This window comes from Juglans regia, chromosome 1 (genome assembly GCF_001411555.2).
Source record: "Juglans regia cultivar Chandler chromosome 1, Walnut 2.0, whole genome shotgun sequence".
Lineage (NCBI taxonomy): Eukaryota > Viridiplantae > Streptophyta > Magnoliopsida > Fagales > Juglandaceae > Juglans > Juglans regia.
In genome coordinates, this window is record NC_049901.1 from 9,735,239 (window position 1) to 9,749,591 (window position 14,353).

The 14,353-nt window shown below is 36.0% G+C and overlaps 1 protein-coding gene across 1 annotated transcript; it reads right to left on the minus strand.

Moving 5' to 3' along the window:
* Positions 1-4,696: 4,696 nt before the first annotated feature.
* LOC108998569 (WAT1-related protein At5g07050-like) lies at positions 4,697-11,112 on the minus strand. The gene is made up of 7 exons (XM_018975133.2): positions 10,862-11,112; positions 10,631-10,693; positions 10,374-10,490; positions 5,956-6,199; positions 5,153-5,311; positions 4,912-5,063; positions 4,697-4,829 (listed from the first exon to the last, which is right to left on the minus strand). Exons 1-7 carry the CDS (start codon positions 11,110-11,112, stop codon positions 4,697-4,699), a joined length of 1,119 nt encoding a protein of 372 aa, XP_018830678.1.
* Positions 11,113-14,353: the final 3,241 nt, after the last annotated feature.

The following is a 14,353-nucleotide window of genomic DNA, read 5'->3' on the forward strand; positions in this document are numbered from 1 at the left end:
TATAAGCGATGCTTAGCTCTGTGCCCGATGCGTACCATGACCAAGCATCCTCTAACCCCAACTAACGAGAGGCCACAGAGTCGGCATGAGAGCGTTATCGTCTGAGCCTGTTGTTGCCCAGCGACAATCCAGGGGATGTCACATCAGTTTATTACGCTTCCGAGTGACCATAGAAGCACCACCGAGATAATGCCCAATTTCGACTTGAGATCGTGATACGCACACACCCACAAAATATTACCAAGACATGAAAACCCAATTTTCAAGTCAGACCACTTGGCAGAACACATCATAGTTATATAAACAACTTGGATAGCAATAATATAAAAGGCACAAATGCATGATAAGCAGTATATTGGATGACATGTCAAATCACTCAACAAACACATACAACCATAGCTATCTCAAACATCCATTTTCACAATTCACAAATTCATAATCATAACTACACGCATTTTCCCATCCTCTGTTTTCGGCCCAAGGCCTAATTCCATCCCAACTACAATTTAATTCCCAACTCTTCACTGGGCTAAGGCCCAACTCAACCAACTAGATTGCAGAAAAAGTATTAGTGTAATAAAATTATTATAATCTCAGAGTTGTCGTATCAGAAGATTACTTACAATGCGGTCGGGCAATTTCTGGATGATTGCGTGTGTAGGTCAACGGGTCCCGTGTTACGTCAAGGGTGCGCGTCGTGAGGTGTTGCCAAAAGTGGTGGTGCAAATGGAGGACAATGGCTGCACAAGGGAAGAACAATGACCAAAGGTGGGTTTCTACGAAAGGGGCTTCGGACCTAAGTGCAAGTGGGTGGAGGAGAGTGTTTGCTACGGTGGGGTGCGGCGGAGCACACATACTCTGGAACACGACCAAAAGATTGAGAACTTGAATCTGAGCTACTGAAAGGGAAGAGGGTCGATTGTGGAAATGCTTTGAGAGTGGGGAGGCTCGGCCTATTTATAGGCCGAGTTAAGGGGCTCGGCCATCGCAGCACCAGCTGCAACTAGTGGGTTTGGGCGGTGCGGGGTCTTCATGAGACCATCGCGTGGCACTTCCGAGGCAGGCCACGTGCAATGGTGAGATGTTGTGGTAGGGAGAGATTCGATTGCATATGAGGATGTGAATGTGTGGCTCACGGGCAGTGGAAAAGAGGGTCGGTGGTGCATGCAACATTGGACGTGTGGCGTGGCGGTGAGAAGACAACACATAGAGAAAGTAAAATGCTGAGTGATGCGGAAGACGACCATGGAGGCTTGAGGTGGGGAGAAGGAGGTGGTGGCAGATGAAGAGAGAAATGGTGTTGGCCAGTGCACGCGTGGCGAAAATTCGATGGAGGAGATGGGTGGCGTCACGGGCTGATCAGCAGGGGAGGTCATGGCTCAACAGCAGGAAGAAAAGAGAAATAAGAAGAAGAAAGGAGAAGGGTCTTGCACGGCACAGGGGAGAAAAAGATGAAACCCATAGGATTTTCTCTCCAGCTGCGCCAAACAGTGCTGTTTTCAATAGGGGCCGGGCTCCCCTTTACTCACACGAGATGGACCCTAACTCATGCACACACACACATGGCCCAACAGAAAATGAAAACTACAAATCACTACACAAAAGCCCAACTCAAAAAGAAAAGAATAGAAAGAAAATAAAATAGAACAAAATAACTTAAAATAAGATAAAACATCCATTAATAATACTATAAGAAAATAAATGCCAATACTAATAATAATAAGTTAAAATAAAAGAGCCAATAATAATAACAGATAAACAACTAATTAAAAACGTACTAATTAGGGATCTCACACAGAGCAAAATATCTGTAGTTTTAGAATACAGAATCATAACATGTTATAAAAAATACCAAAACGAACGTTCGGAAATATTCTTATTCAAAAATATCATTTGGCACAGCATAATTGAGCATCATCATCATATTAGAGCATCATATCAGAACAAAATACTATGTTTAACCCCCCGTGGTAGGGTTGTGCATTTGCGGATAGCCAAGCAGTACATAAATCACTCTACCATCAAAATGGTGTGCACTCAAGCAAAGACCACTACTTTCACATATGGTAGGGTCGTATACCACTATTATCACTTGGGGCATGACCGTATACCATTATTATCACCCGTGGTAGGGTCGTATACTACTATTATCACCCGTGGCGGGATCATAAGTGAATAAAACATAAGTAGAATTGGGACCAGAACATAATTAGATACAGAATCAGAAAGTCATGCCAAAAGTTTTTTAGATGCCACATCATATCAACATAGAGTATTGGACGAATTCATATCATCTTCACAAAATCAAAAACAGATTCAAAGCATTTTCACTTAATCATGCGAAATTTTATTTGCTCATTTTTGCACAGTTTAGAAATAGAATGCCAAAAATAAACTCATGTTTACACCGATCATGACATAAAACACTTTCTTCTTATACAAAGTTTCATTAGTACTGCATAACACATGACTGATATTGTTTTCACATTTATTTTCGAGACATATCATGCACATTTTTCATAAAATTAATCTCAGACTTTTCCTTTATGCAAAGTTTAGCATAGGAACTCCACTTACCTGAACTTCTTAACTTCTTTGAATTTCCTCACAACAGTGCCAAGGAATATCAATCATCACCTATAGAATAGTCATCTAACTTGAGTAAATTTTCCAATTGAACACTTATTTTGTAATTGAACTTGAAATACTGAAATAACCTATTTTAATTCCACAAAACCTAAAACTCTCATAACCCTAAAATACCATTAATTCCCAAATTCATCGATATCCACTTAATTTCCCTAACTATTAAACTCTAAATTATTTCTATAAAAATAAAGTGCATGACTAATATTTTTACTCAATTAAAACTAGGCCCATGTAAAATACATCTCTAGTTTAATATTTTCTTAACATAATTATAACAAAATCTATTAAAGGAGCAAAATTTCATTTAAAGGTTCAAAATAAAATCTCACACTTACTATTTACTTATGATATTCAGATTTTAAAAAAATATTATTACTAAATAATATAATTTAGATCCTTATTTATTTTCTTTATAAGTTCTTATATTTAAAATAAAGCTCTCACAAAATAACAAAAATTAGACCCAATATAGAACCCGCCTAAAGACGGGTGTTTTAGGAAATGACCATAAAATGTATGGGCTCTTTGGGAAAGTTGAACTTTACAAACAAATTTTTAGAATTACAACCATCCAAGACCAAAACTATGCGGCAGAGACTATACTCATTGAGAGAGAGCAACTCGTGATGGAGAAGGAGAAGGAGGAGGTCTTGGCTTCCGTTGCGTGAGAGGGAGGATTTACGCACCATGCATGACATGGGAGCTACGGGCTGGGGTGCTCGGCGTCAACTAGGGTAGTGTTCGAAGGTGGAGACTTGTCCTCCGATATCTTCTACTGGCAGTGGCGTCGTGATGGCTAAGAGGACAGACGTGGGAAAAAGTTAAAACCCACTTGCTTGCTCTGTTTTGGGTTTGGTATGACAGGGGCCTTCGGTGATGGTGAGGCAGCGTTTCTGTTTTGGACGACTGAGGAGTATGGGTCAACGGACGAGGGGTTGGCAGCTTGCGTTATGATCATGAGGGTTAAAGGTTTAACCAAATTAGTATCCAACAGTCCTATGACTTTTGGATCAATGGTTGGGTCTTTAATAATTGGTATCAGAGTAGGGACCACGTCACGGGTTCAAGTCACGAAGGGGGCGACCTATAGGCTGGATTACAATGTCTTGGTACTTTGTATGAGCATAGTGTTAAGTCATTGAATATTGATAGATAGGTGAAGCCACCAAAAGGGAAAGGGCTACTACCGGGTTAGTGTCGACAGAGTAGGCCGCCGTTGACGTCGGATTCGTAAGTGTGGTGGAATGTTATGATCATGAGGGTTAAAGATTTAACTAAATTAGTATCCAATAGTCCTAGAGCTTTTGGATCAATGTTTGGGTTTTTAACAATTTGTGGTGGTGTTTCCCTGTGTATTGGTGGCTACGAGAATTCTACTTATAGGGAGGGAAGATGAAATGAGGGGTATTTTTGACATTTGAACAAAATTATAGGAAAATTACTTAAACACCATCTTCGTGCACACGCAGGCCCCCAATGGGGACTATACGTAGCACGACTCTTCTGTGAATAATAGTGAAAAAATATTAATGAAATAATGATAAAATATTGATTAATAGTGAATAGTAATAAAAAATAGTGAAAAGTTAGTGAAAAATAATGATAAAATAATGAATTGTAGTAAAGTATTCTCAGAACACTCTACTATGTTTGGATGCTGAGCTGATCTCAGATGATCTACGAATAGTAGTGAAAAAGTAGTTAACAAATTGTGAATAGTAGTGAACTATTTGTGAATAGTAGTGAATAGAAGTGAAACAGTCTAAGGCTTACTTCACTAACAAACACAACCTAGTCTGAGTAGTCTTAGGCCTCATTTGGGTTACACAAATCGTTTCATCTTATCTCATCTAATTATTACAACTTTCACAAACTCTCACACAAATACGAAAATAAAAATAATATTTTATTCAACTTTCATTTCATCTTTTCTCATTTGTGTAACCAAACGAGGCCTAAGTATCATATTAACCTAGTAAAATATTATCAATATATATGAGTTGACACTTAAGTTTCTAATAGGAAACCACCATTTAAATACCTAACTCTATTGTTTTACTTCCTTAATTTCAATAACTTCTTCAGATATGGTTTGCTGGAACAGCTTCTCTGCTCTCTCTTTTTCTTTTCCCCATAGAGTGGCGTACAGACCAAGAAATATCAATGTAGCTCCAATAATACTGAAATGCAAGTAGAAAATACCACAATAAATCCATTTGGTAGACCAAAAGCTAGCAATTATTAATCTATCCACGTACATACCTTCCCATATATAAAGCATTTCCTAAAATGAGCAGTCCCATAATGGCTACAATTATTGTGGCCAATGGTCTAAACGCTGTCATGAAGACTGGACCCTTCTTTCTTACTACCAACGTTTGAACATAAACTGTAATTCCAAATATCATAATCCCCTGCCAAATAAAAAAAAAAAGGTCAAAAAATTTAGATTTTGAAGAATCCTATATATAAAGAAGACATGGGGTGACATATAGAAGCATACACTATAGATGGGAGCAAGAAGGGTGATGTTCCATGACAACTTCCATGAGGAAGCTTTATGATCCAGAATTTCTGTCATGATTGTGGAGAGAACAGCACCCGATAAACAAGTTAATGATGTGAGAGTTATTGGTGCCGGATACATTTTGATTGTAATTGTCTGCAATAATCATGTCATCATGTCAATTATCATGCATTCTGTTCCCTTCTATATATATTGGAGCTAACAATCTAAATATTCAGACAAAGAGAGGCCTGACCTACTTCATTTGTGATTAAACTGAACATGAGTTTATGGAGATCTAAAACAGAGAATGCCAAGGATCAGGCCAATCCTCTTTATAACTGCAGCTCACAAACTGATCAATGTTGGTCAGTCTTGGATCAGCAACGCCAAAACAATCCAACTTTCAAGAAATTAAACTACCCATCGATCCCCTGGAACTACTTATAATCTGACATCCACCTTGCTTCTAGTTAAATGACATACTCAATTCACTTTTTGTTTCTATTTTAAATTATGATAAGCACACATGCACGTTTCAATTAGAAGAGTATAACATGCAATGTCTGTGTAATTGGTACAGACGAGAGAGATTGATATCTTTGTACAAAAAAGAGATTTTTAGAGCATCCACGCACATTGGTTTAGCCAAATGGTAGATCAATCTTCGTATTTGAAAACAAGAACTATAATTCAAGGACTTTTAAAATACCTGTGGATCAGGATTTGGAGTATCATATATAAGCGATACTAATTGCTTGTATCGCTTATATATTAAGCATTGGCTCAAGGGATTTCACCTGTAAAATGTAGAATGCTGACAATGAAATGTATGAAACTAGAAGCATCAAGGAGCCCTTAATTGAATCCTTGTCTAAAAGTACTGATCTCGATCCGGTGGTCGGTTGATGCGAGCGCTGAGAATGAAAAGAAATCAAAGTGAGACCCTTGTATAGGGTCATCAGTGTTGCTCCTCCAAAGGCAATGATGGTTCCCAATATCTTGGCCTGAGAACCACGCTTGGAGATGTCTACTTTCTCCATCCTGAATATGCCAAGCAAGATTTATCAACTTAAGAAGCATAGAATGAGAATATGGGGAGGGAATCCCTGATCTAGGATTAAGTCATATTCTTTTTGTTTTTTATGCAAACAAAGTTGTATTCATAACAGTAAATTACAAGTAGTCACAATCATCCAATACAGTTAAAAATTACAACAAAAAGGTGGGTCTTTTATCACCATGGAAGTTTAAAAGACAAGGGAGAATTGAGATGAGGGGTATGTTTCCACAGAGACTATTGGAAGCTGCCCATTACGCAATAGAATGCTCGCATCGATTCAGATCTCGATGAATTTTCCTGATTTGCCAGCTTTGAAAATTCTGCAATAACTTCCTGATATCATTTATAATAGGTTGAACAGTCTAGTCTGAAATCTTTTCTGGATCATTCACTGCTTGTAGTGTTGTTAGTGAATCACCTGCAATTACAATTTTCTCAATATGTTTTTCCTTGACTTCCATGACTCCTATGAGCATTGTTGTAGCTTTTCCATGGTTTGGATTTAAGCAAGCTTGGGATAAATCCGGTTTGGAAAAAAATTGAAGAGCCCTCCTCTGATCTGCATATGGCTACTACTGTGTTGCCTGAGCTTCTTACCGCCACATCAAATGTTAAAGTGTAGTGTTCTCTAGGTGTGGCTCTCCGATTATGGCTTTCATTAACATGTTTATTATTCCAAGCATCACAGTGTTCTTTATAAATATTTAGGGTGCCAAAGACAAAACTCTCAATATTAGGTGTGAAGGCCTCATGGATTATCTTATTTCTAAGAAACCAAATGTTGTCCATGGTTATGATGGCAAAAGTTTGGAAGTAGTGTTCTTCACTACTAGGAATATTGAGGCTCTTTGAAGGGGTAATAACACAATCCATCCATTGGCTAATATCATTATTAGCAAAGTTGGAGATATTCAAAGGCTAAGGAGAGTGTCTCCATAGAATTATTGTGAAAGTGCATTTCAAAAAGAGATGAATTTGTGTTTCTTCCTCAATGTTACAAATAGGGCATTGAGTTTCCTCATCACTCAAAGGCATAAATCTTTTCAAAATCTATTTTGTGGGGGTGATGTTGTTGATAGTTTTCCAGCAGAAAAATTTTAGACAATCTTGGATCTTTATTTTCCAAAGTTTTCTCCAATTACGAAACCGATCAAGAGGACTGGTGTGATTGTGATTCATGGTAATAGTTGCATAGGCCGACTTGACTGAGAATTTCCTAGATGTGTGATGGGTCCAAATGAGTTTGTCTTCCAAATTATGGAACTCAATTTGTGCAAGATGGATTTTTATAATCTCCTTCATTGAATCTTGATGGAAAATAGCCTATAGTAAAATTATATTCCATCTTCTTGGCTCTTCTATTGTTAGTTCAGAGACTGTTAAGGCCTTCTGAATGGATGCAAATTTTGTACTGGGTTGAAATGAGGGAAGAGTGGGGATCCAAGGATCAGACCAAACCCTTGTGCTTAAGCCATTGTTAATATGAAAGCACACTATTTTTTAGAAACTCTCTTTGCTTTGAAATCCTTTTCCATATCCATGAGTCAGTGGTTTTTGGACTGGTTACAAAGAAAGAAGAGCTTCTCAAGTATTTATCAGTAAGCATTTTCTTCCAAGTTGCCAACCTATTTTGCTAACGAGAGCTCGTTGAAATTAGAGGTTAACCTTAGACCAAGGCCACCTACAGATTTAGGCTTGCAAATTGATTTTTACAATTTAGGAGTGAAGTAGTGAGAATTTTCATGTGGGAATCCCCGTCAAAATTTCATGAAAGATTTGTCAATGTAATTGGTAACAACTTTAGGAATCAAAAGAGTGGACAATATAGATAAGAGGGTATGGATCTAGTTACTGATCTAATTAAAGTGGTTCTACCAGCCTGAGATAGAAGCTTGGCTTTCCACCCTACTAATTTTTGAACAATTTTCCTTTGTATTTCTTCAAAATGAACTTTTTCTGAGGCTTTGAATGAGAGGGGAAGGCCAAGATATTTAATATTGGAGGAGACAATTTTGAATCCAAGGATCTCTTTCACTTCTCTTCTAATTCGAGGTAAAGTGTTGCCACTAAATTGAATGGAAGATTTAGCATCATGGACTTTATGACCTGACTAGAGAGAGTGTTTTTCTAGGCAATTTTGGAATCTTTGAGCATTATTCCTAGAAGCTTTACCAAAGAGAATCATATCATCAACAAATAGGAGATGTGAGAGAGGGGGGCCATTCCTACTAATAGTGATGCCCCTGAGGTGACTAAGATGATCTTCTTTTGTAATGATTCTTGTGAGAACTTCTGTTCCAAGGATGAAGAGGAAGGGGGATAAAGGACCCCTGCCTAAGACCTATAGATGGATGAAAGAAACCACATCGATTTCTGTTGATGATCACTGAGTATGAAACTGTAGTGATGCATTCTTTGAACCAGATTAAGTCATATTCATTATCCTTTTAATTAACTATCTTCTTCTCAACATGTCTTAATGTTGCATTAAATTATTACTGGACAAGCAAAACATAACAAATATTAATAATTTTTCAATAATTTAGTATCACATTATGGGATGATGAGAGGATAAGTAGCATTGCTTAGATTGAATATAGAGAATTAAAGACTAAACACAAAAATAATCTTAGTAAAACAAAATAAAAAAATAAAAAATAAAAAATAAAAACCCTCCATGAACAGAGAGAGATAGAGTGCGATTACGGAGGTTCGGCCACCTCCATGCATGGTGGCCCCAAGCCACCCATAGGTTGCTAGCGAGGAATCCACCGCTACGTGGTTGTAGATGGGGGGAGACCCCTGCAAATGCCAGCTAGCTCTACTTGTGCAAGAAGATGGTTTTCTTCTATTCTTTTTGTTATATGTTGTTATTTACTATTTACTATTTTTCTTCTTATTTATTATTGTTATTTCTTTATTATATGTATTTTTTTTATTGTTGTTGTTGTTTGTTAATTTTTGGATTTTATTATTTTTGTTAGTTGTAGTGCTGTAAGTTTTTGTTATTAATAATTTATTATCATCATTAATTTTTCTAATACTCATTATTCATTCTTATTTTTATTAGTTATATCTTTTTACTTATGATTAATGTTTGATATTTTTATTTATTAATGTTTTGTACTTTTTTTTGTCATTTATTATTTGTTACTAGCTATATTAGTTTGACTCTCATTAAATGGTAATTAAAAAAGTTTTAACTTTTCAATGAGGATATTTAGACAATTCATTTGGAAAGTTAGGTTTTATGGTTGCAAGCCATAAAAATATGATAGTTTGGAGTGGAAATTATTGATTTTGGTAGTTGGAGTGCAATTTGAAAAAATGAAAAGATAAATACTTTATTCGATTACACAAAAGTAAATTTATAAAATGATGTGACTTATTATAATATGTTAAATTATAAAATTATTTTTATCGTAAAATAGATTTAACAGATCACATAAATCTACGTTATTTCATGAGTTTACTTCTATGTATGTTGCACTTCTTGAACGCAATTAAAAAAATTGATAGATTGAATTAAATTGTGAACTCATGAAAGTTTATGATAAAGTGCAAACGAGGAGTGTTATTTCGTTCCTTGTTTACAAAGAATTCAAAAATATAGAAAGAGAAGGAATATATCTGTTAAGAAAAATGCTACTTTGTTCTCTCATTTTGACACTTCATATATTTTAATTTTTTTAATTTTTTTTACTTAATAGTCAAGGAAGTGGGTATTAATGTATTGATTTTTTTTTTATATTTTTAAATTTTTTTAAACTGATAAAAAAATATGAATAAAACAATTGAAGAAAAAGAAAAATGAAATTTTGAACTAACGGTAAGATGGAGCGGTGCACTCTGAGCAGCAGAGTAGCACCACTCATCTGCTAAACTCATAAGCTGACGTACATGATAATTAAGATTATGGCCTCGTCTAGATACGAAAACGGTTTTATCTCATCATATCTCATTATTACAAATTTTTTAAATTCTCACACAAAATATAATAAACAATTTAATTTTTTCAAATCTTAACATAATAATCATAATAAAAAATAATATTTTATTCAATTTTTAAATTTAATCTAAAATCATCTCATCTCTTCTTACTATTCCGTATGTATATCAAACTACTTTAAACGGTATATTTTGTTTTCGTCGTACCTGCACAAAACGGCCAAGATAAAGGTGATCGATGGAATTAAGTTGCCCAACGCAGATGCAAAAGCTGGAGAAGTGTATTCCAGTCCTGCGAAAAACAGCGTCCTCCCAAGCACAGGTCTAAATTTGAAAGTAAGAGAAAAATCAAGGAATTAGCAGAAACTTTAAATTGTTATGCCAACTTGAAAAAACTAGAAAACAGGCTCCTGCAGATATAGAGAAGGGCAGACCATGACCCATTCATCTCGCATACAACTTACCCCAGGAGACCCAAGAAGAAGACATTTCTTAAGATTGCTATGCTTAGTTTGCTGTTATTGTTCCTGCAAAGGAGTACCGTACAATGGTTAGTTAAACTTGATGAAACGAAAAAGATTTTCTCCCCTTTTTTTTTTCCCTTTCTGATCCTTTGGTCAGCGCGGAAGAAGATGACACAACAGATTGGAAGAATGCGAAAACAAGAGAAGAAGAAAAAGAAAAATGGTAAGTACCTTTCGAAGAGAAATGCGAAAAGAGCAGTAGCAAGAGTTCCGAAAGCATGTCCATAGGCAACAAGCACATAACGACTCATGCCTTTGTCGAGAGAGATCTTGGAGACTATGTTGTAACCTGCTAAGCAAAAATTAGCGAATATGCAATACATATATTGTCTAAACTCTTCACACGCCTCTCCCTTAGTAGTACTGCTTCTAATTCTAATTCCATCTCTCACGCTACTCTCTTGGTCCTGCTCTTCTTGCATTTTAATCCTTAATTTCCCACCACAATATGACTGATCGATCAGAAATCTCCAAAGCTATTTATTATATATGCACACTTAAATAATTAAGTTGGAGAGACTATTGTTTAGACGTTATACTCCTCCCACCAAAATGATTCACAATGTAATGTGCTAGCGCTGCTGGACTCCACTCATGAAAATCAAGGATCATCTGGATCCGACCTGTAAATAATAACCTGCTTATATTTGTTGGGAATTGCGCGCAGAAAGTCTCCACTCTCCACACTACAGCTTAAAAGTACCAGCCCGCTAGTGCCTTCTGATATACGAGTGATTAGTGGAACACTTCATCTTTGTCTTAGCCGATTACTGGATGAAATCGTCAGTTCCACTTGCCGGAAAGAGTAATTAAGCTTAAATTAGTGCAGTACTTTCTGGTTAAATTAATTATTTTATATAATATGTTTTCAAAATTTTATTTCATGTCTGATCATTAATTAAGTGTTTTATTAATTAGTATGAGTACGCTGCTTATAAGCTAGCTAGGATATTGATGATCATGACCTGATCATCATGCATGGAGTGTTACAAAAATTCTCATTATTTCTCAGATTAATTGAAAAAGATGATCAACGAACTTATACATATATATATATATATTTATATACAAACTATTGTTTTAACCCCTCGCGTTAAAACTAGTGGAGAAGGAATATGAATAAATGTAGCTAATTGTTTCAACTCATTGAATGACAATTATAATTAAGCTATATATGTCATGGCCTACACTAAGACACGGAACCAAAATATATAGTACTGGTTATAGACTTGTGATTCTGCTCATATCTATGTATTATATATATATATATATAATTATATATTCCATCAATATTTAATTCCTTATTAACAATATAATACCTATTTTATGACTTGTTAAGTAATGCCTTTGTGTTTCATGGAATCCCTTTTGTTTTACATATCTTGTGAGTAATGCTACAATGTCCTGACTTTTTAAAAAAGTTAAAAATACATATATTCAAAATAAAATGATGCCTGAAAACATAAAAGACTAAAAATCTGAGATTCACTCTACCCATTTATGTTTGTGTTTTTAATCTTGTTAATTAATAAACCACGTGGCTCCACATTGTAGTGCTAGCTACGTCAAAGGGGACAAAATGAGTACTGGTATAAATTAGAGGACATAATAGCATTTCTCATATCTTATTCCTTCACCCAAACCCTTCTCTATCGTTGCCTGGCCTCCACCCACTTGTTCTTAATTTCATTATTCAATCAGCTCCTTGCGTTGATCAGTCCTCTAGCTGACTTCATCTTTCTGCAATTGAATTAAGCATCCTAGTTGAAGAAAGATAAAAATAAAATATAAAATGAGATGGAGAAGAGAGAAGGAAGAGAAAGATTTTAGAGGCTACATCTTTGCTATTCTCAAATTGTTCTTTGAATACATAACATATGTTCTTATTTATAGACGAATGAGGTTCGAGAAATAATGAAAATACAATAAATCAATTATACTACTTGACACTAATCAATTTACACAATAAATTAAAAATAATAAACAATAAGTCATATTACAGGACATGATAGATTATTATGAATATATTCTAAGTATGGTAATATTCTAACATCCCCTCAAACTTGGGATATTGATAAAGAGGTCATCTTGAGTTTGGAGATAAGATCACGTTGTCGAACAAGTGGATGAGACTTGAGATTCGACTGATGACCTGACAAAAGTGTCTTTGTGGCATGTGGCGCAAGTGGATGGCGAGTAGAAACAACCGATATATGAGATTGATGATGAACATGAGGGCAACAATCCGTTAAGTGCATAGGAAGCCTCTAAAGGAAGTGTGGTGAAAGAAAAATAACACAAGAACATATTGAATATGAGACTTATCACGAACTAAGAGTGTACAAAAACCGCCTAAACCGGTCGGGAACCAATTAGATTGGCCACCGGAGTAAGGAACCGGCCGAAACCGGCAAGAAATCGGTCGGCTGGGGCATGAATTGATGAAAACTGATATCAGCCAGTTCGGCGCCAGTTCGAACCCTTGGAAAACCACTGAACCGGCTGACCGTTTATATATATATATATATATATTTAAATATATGCATATAAAATGGCATCATTTTTCCCTTGGAACTTAAAAAAAAAAAATGGAACGGTGTCGTTTCAAAATGGATTTAATAACCCCTGGCCCCTCTTCTTCTTCTTCTTCCTCGCGTCTTCTTCCTTCCTCAATTTCACCTGCAACTTTCTTTTGTTCTGTCATGGTAAATGTCAACGCATCCCTCCTCCATCACAGAGACGCCGACAACAGACCAAGGAACCGAACCGCACTGTGTCGAGACCGATAATATCGATTTTCTCTCCCCCAATCGACCGGTTATTTCCTCTCATGGCAGACGTTGGTTTAGCATCAGTTTGGCACCAAAACCGCATTGAACCCATCAGTTTTTAGCCCTATCATGAACGACGATCTGTTAAGTACGTAGGAAGTATTTGGAGGATGCGTGGTGAATGAAAATAACACCAAAGAACTGCCGGAATGGTGGCTTGATTTCCAGTTGAAAATGTCATTCCAGAGGCTTAGCTTGACTATGGTTCGATTATGGCTCGACCGAACGTTGGTTCGACCATGGCTTGAGCGAACTTCAGGCAGATTGTTCGCTTGACATCTGCTTGAGCAAATATTTAAAAAACCTAATTCTTGCGCTATTTTATATATAAATGTATTTTTGTAAAGGGATTGGTGTGAGAGTTGCAGCCAGTATACATAAAAGAGAGAAAATTTATTTTTATGATATTCTTGAGAGCTCATTGGATGTATTGAGACTTTTGGGATTGAGAACTTGTGATTGCTCTCTTATCCTCCATCTTTGTGATAATAAATCTCTTGCAATCGATTTTGCCAGTGGACGGAGGTTATTGTTCAAGTCGAACCATTTGAATTCGTGGTGTTCTTTGTGTGATTGTTGAATTTTTATTATTTTCTTTTGCTAACGATCTATTTCAAAGTTGTCTCTAGATATTCAGTTAATCCTAACAAGAACACGTTGAATATGAGACTTACCACGAACGACGATCTATAAAGTGCGTAAGAAGACTTTGGAGAATGTGTGGTGAATGAAAAAAAAACACATTGAATATGAGACTTATTATGAATGGAAAACAACGCTATGAAAGACACTAGGAAATTGGTGAATTTTATGCCAAAATGCCAACGACAAC

Coding starts and splice junctions, on each gene's coding strand:
- LOC108998569 (XM_018975133.2), bottom strand. CDS start 11,112: ATGCAAGAAGAGCAGGACCAAGAGAGTAGCGTGAGAGATGGAATTAGA. Junction 5,312..5,955: donor CAGCATTCTACATTTTACAG/GTGAAATCCCTT, acceptor TGATTATTGCAG/ACAATTACAATCAAAATGTA. Junction 5,064..5,152: donor TTCTTGCTCCCATCTATAGT/GTATGCTTCTAT, acceptor TTTATTTGGCAG/GGGATTATGATATTTGGAAT.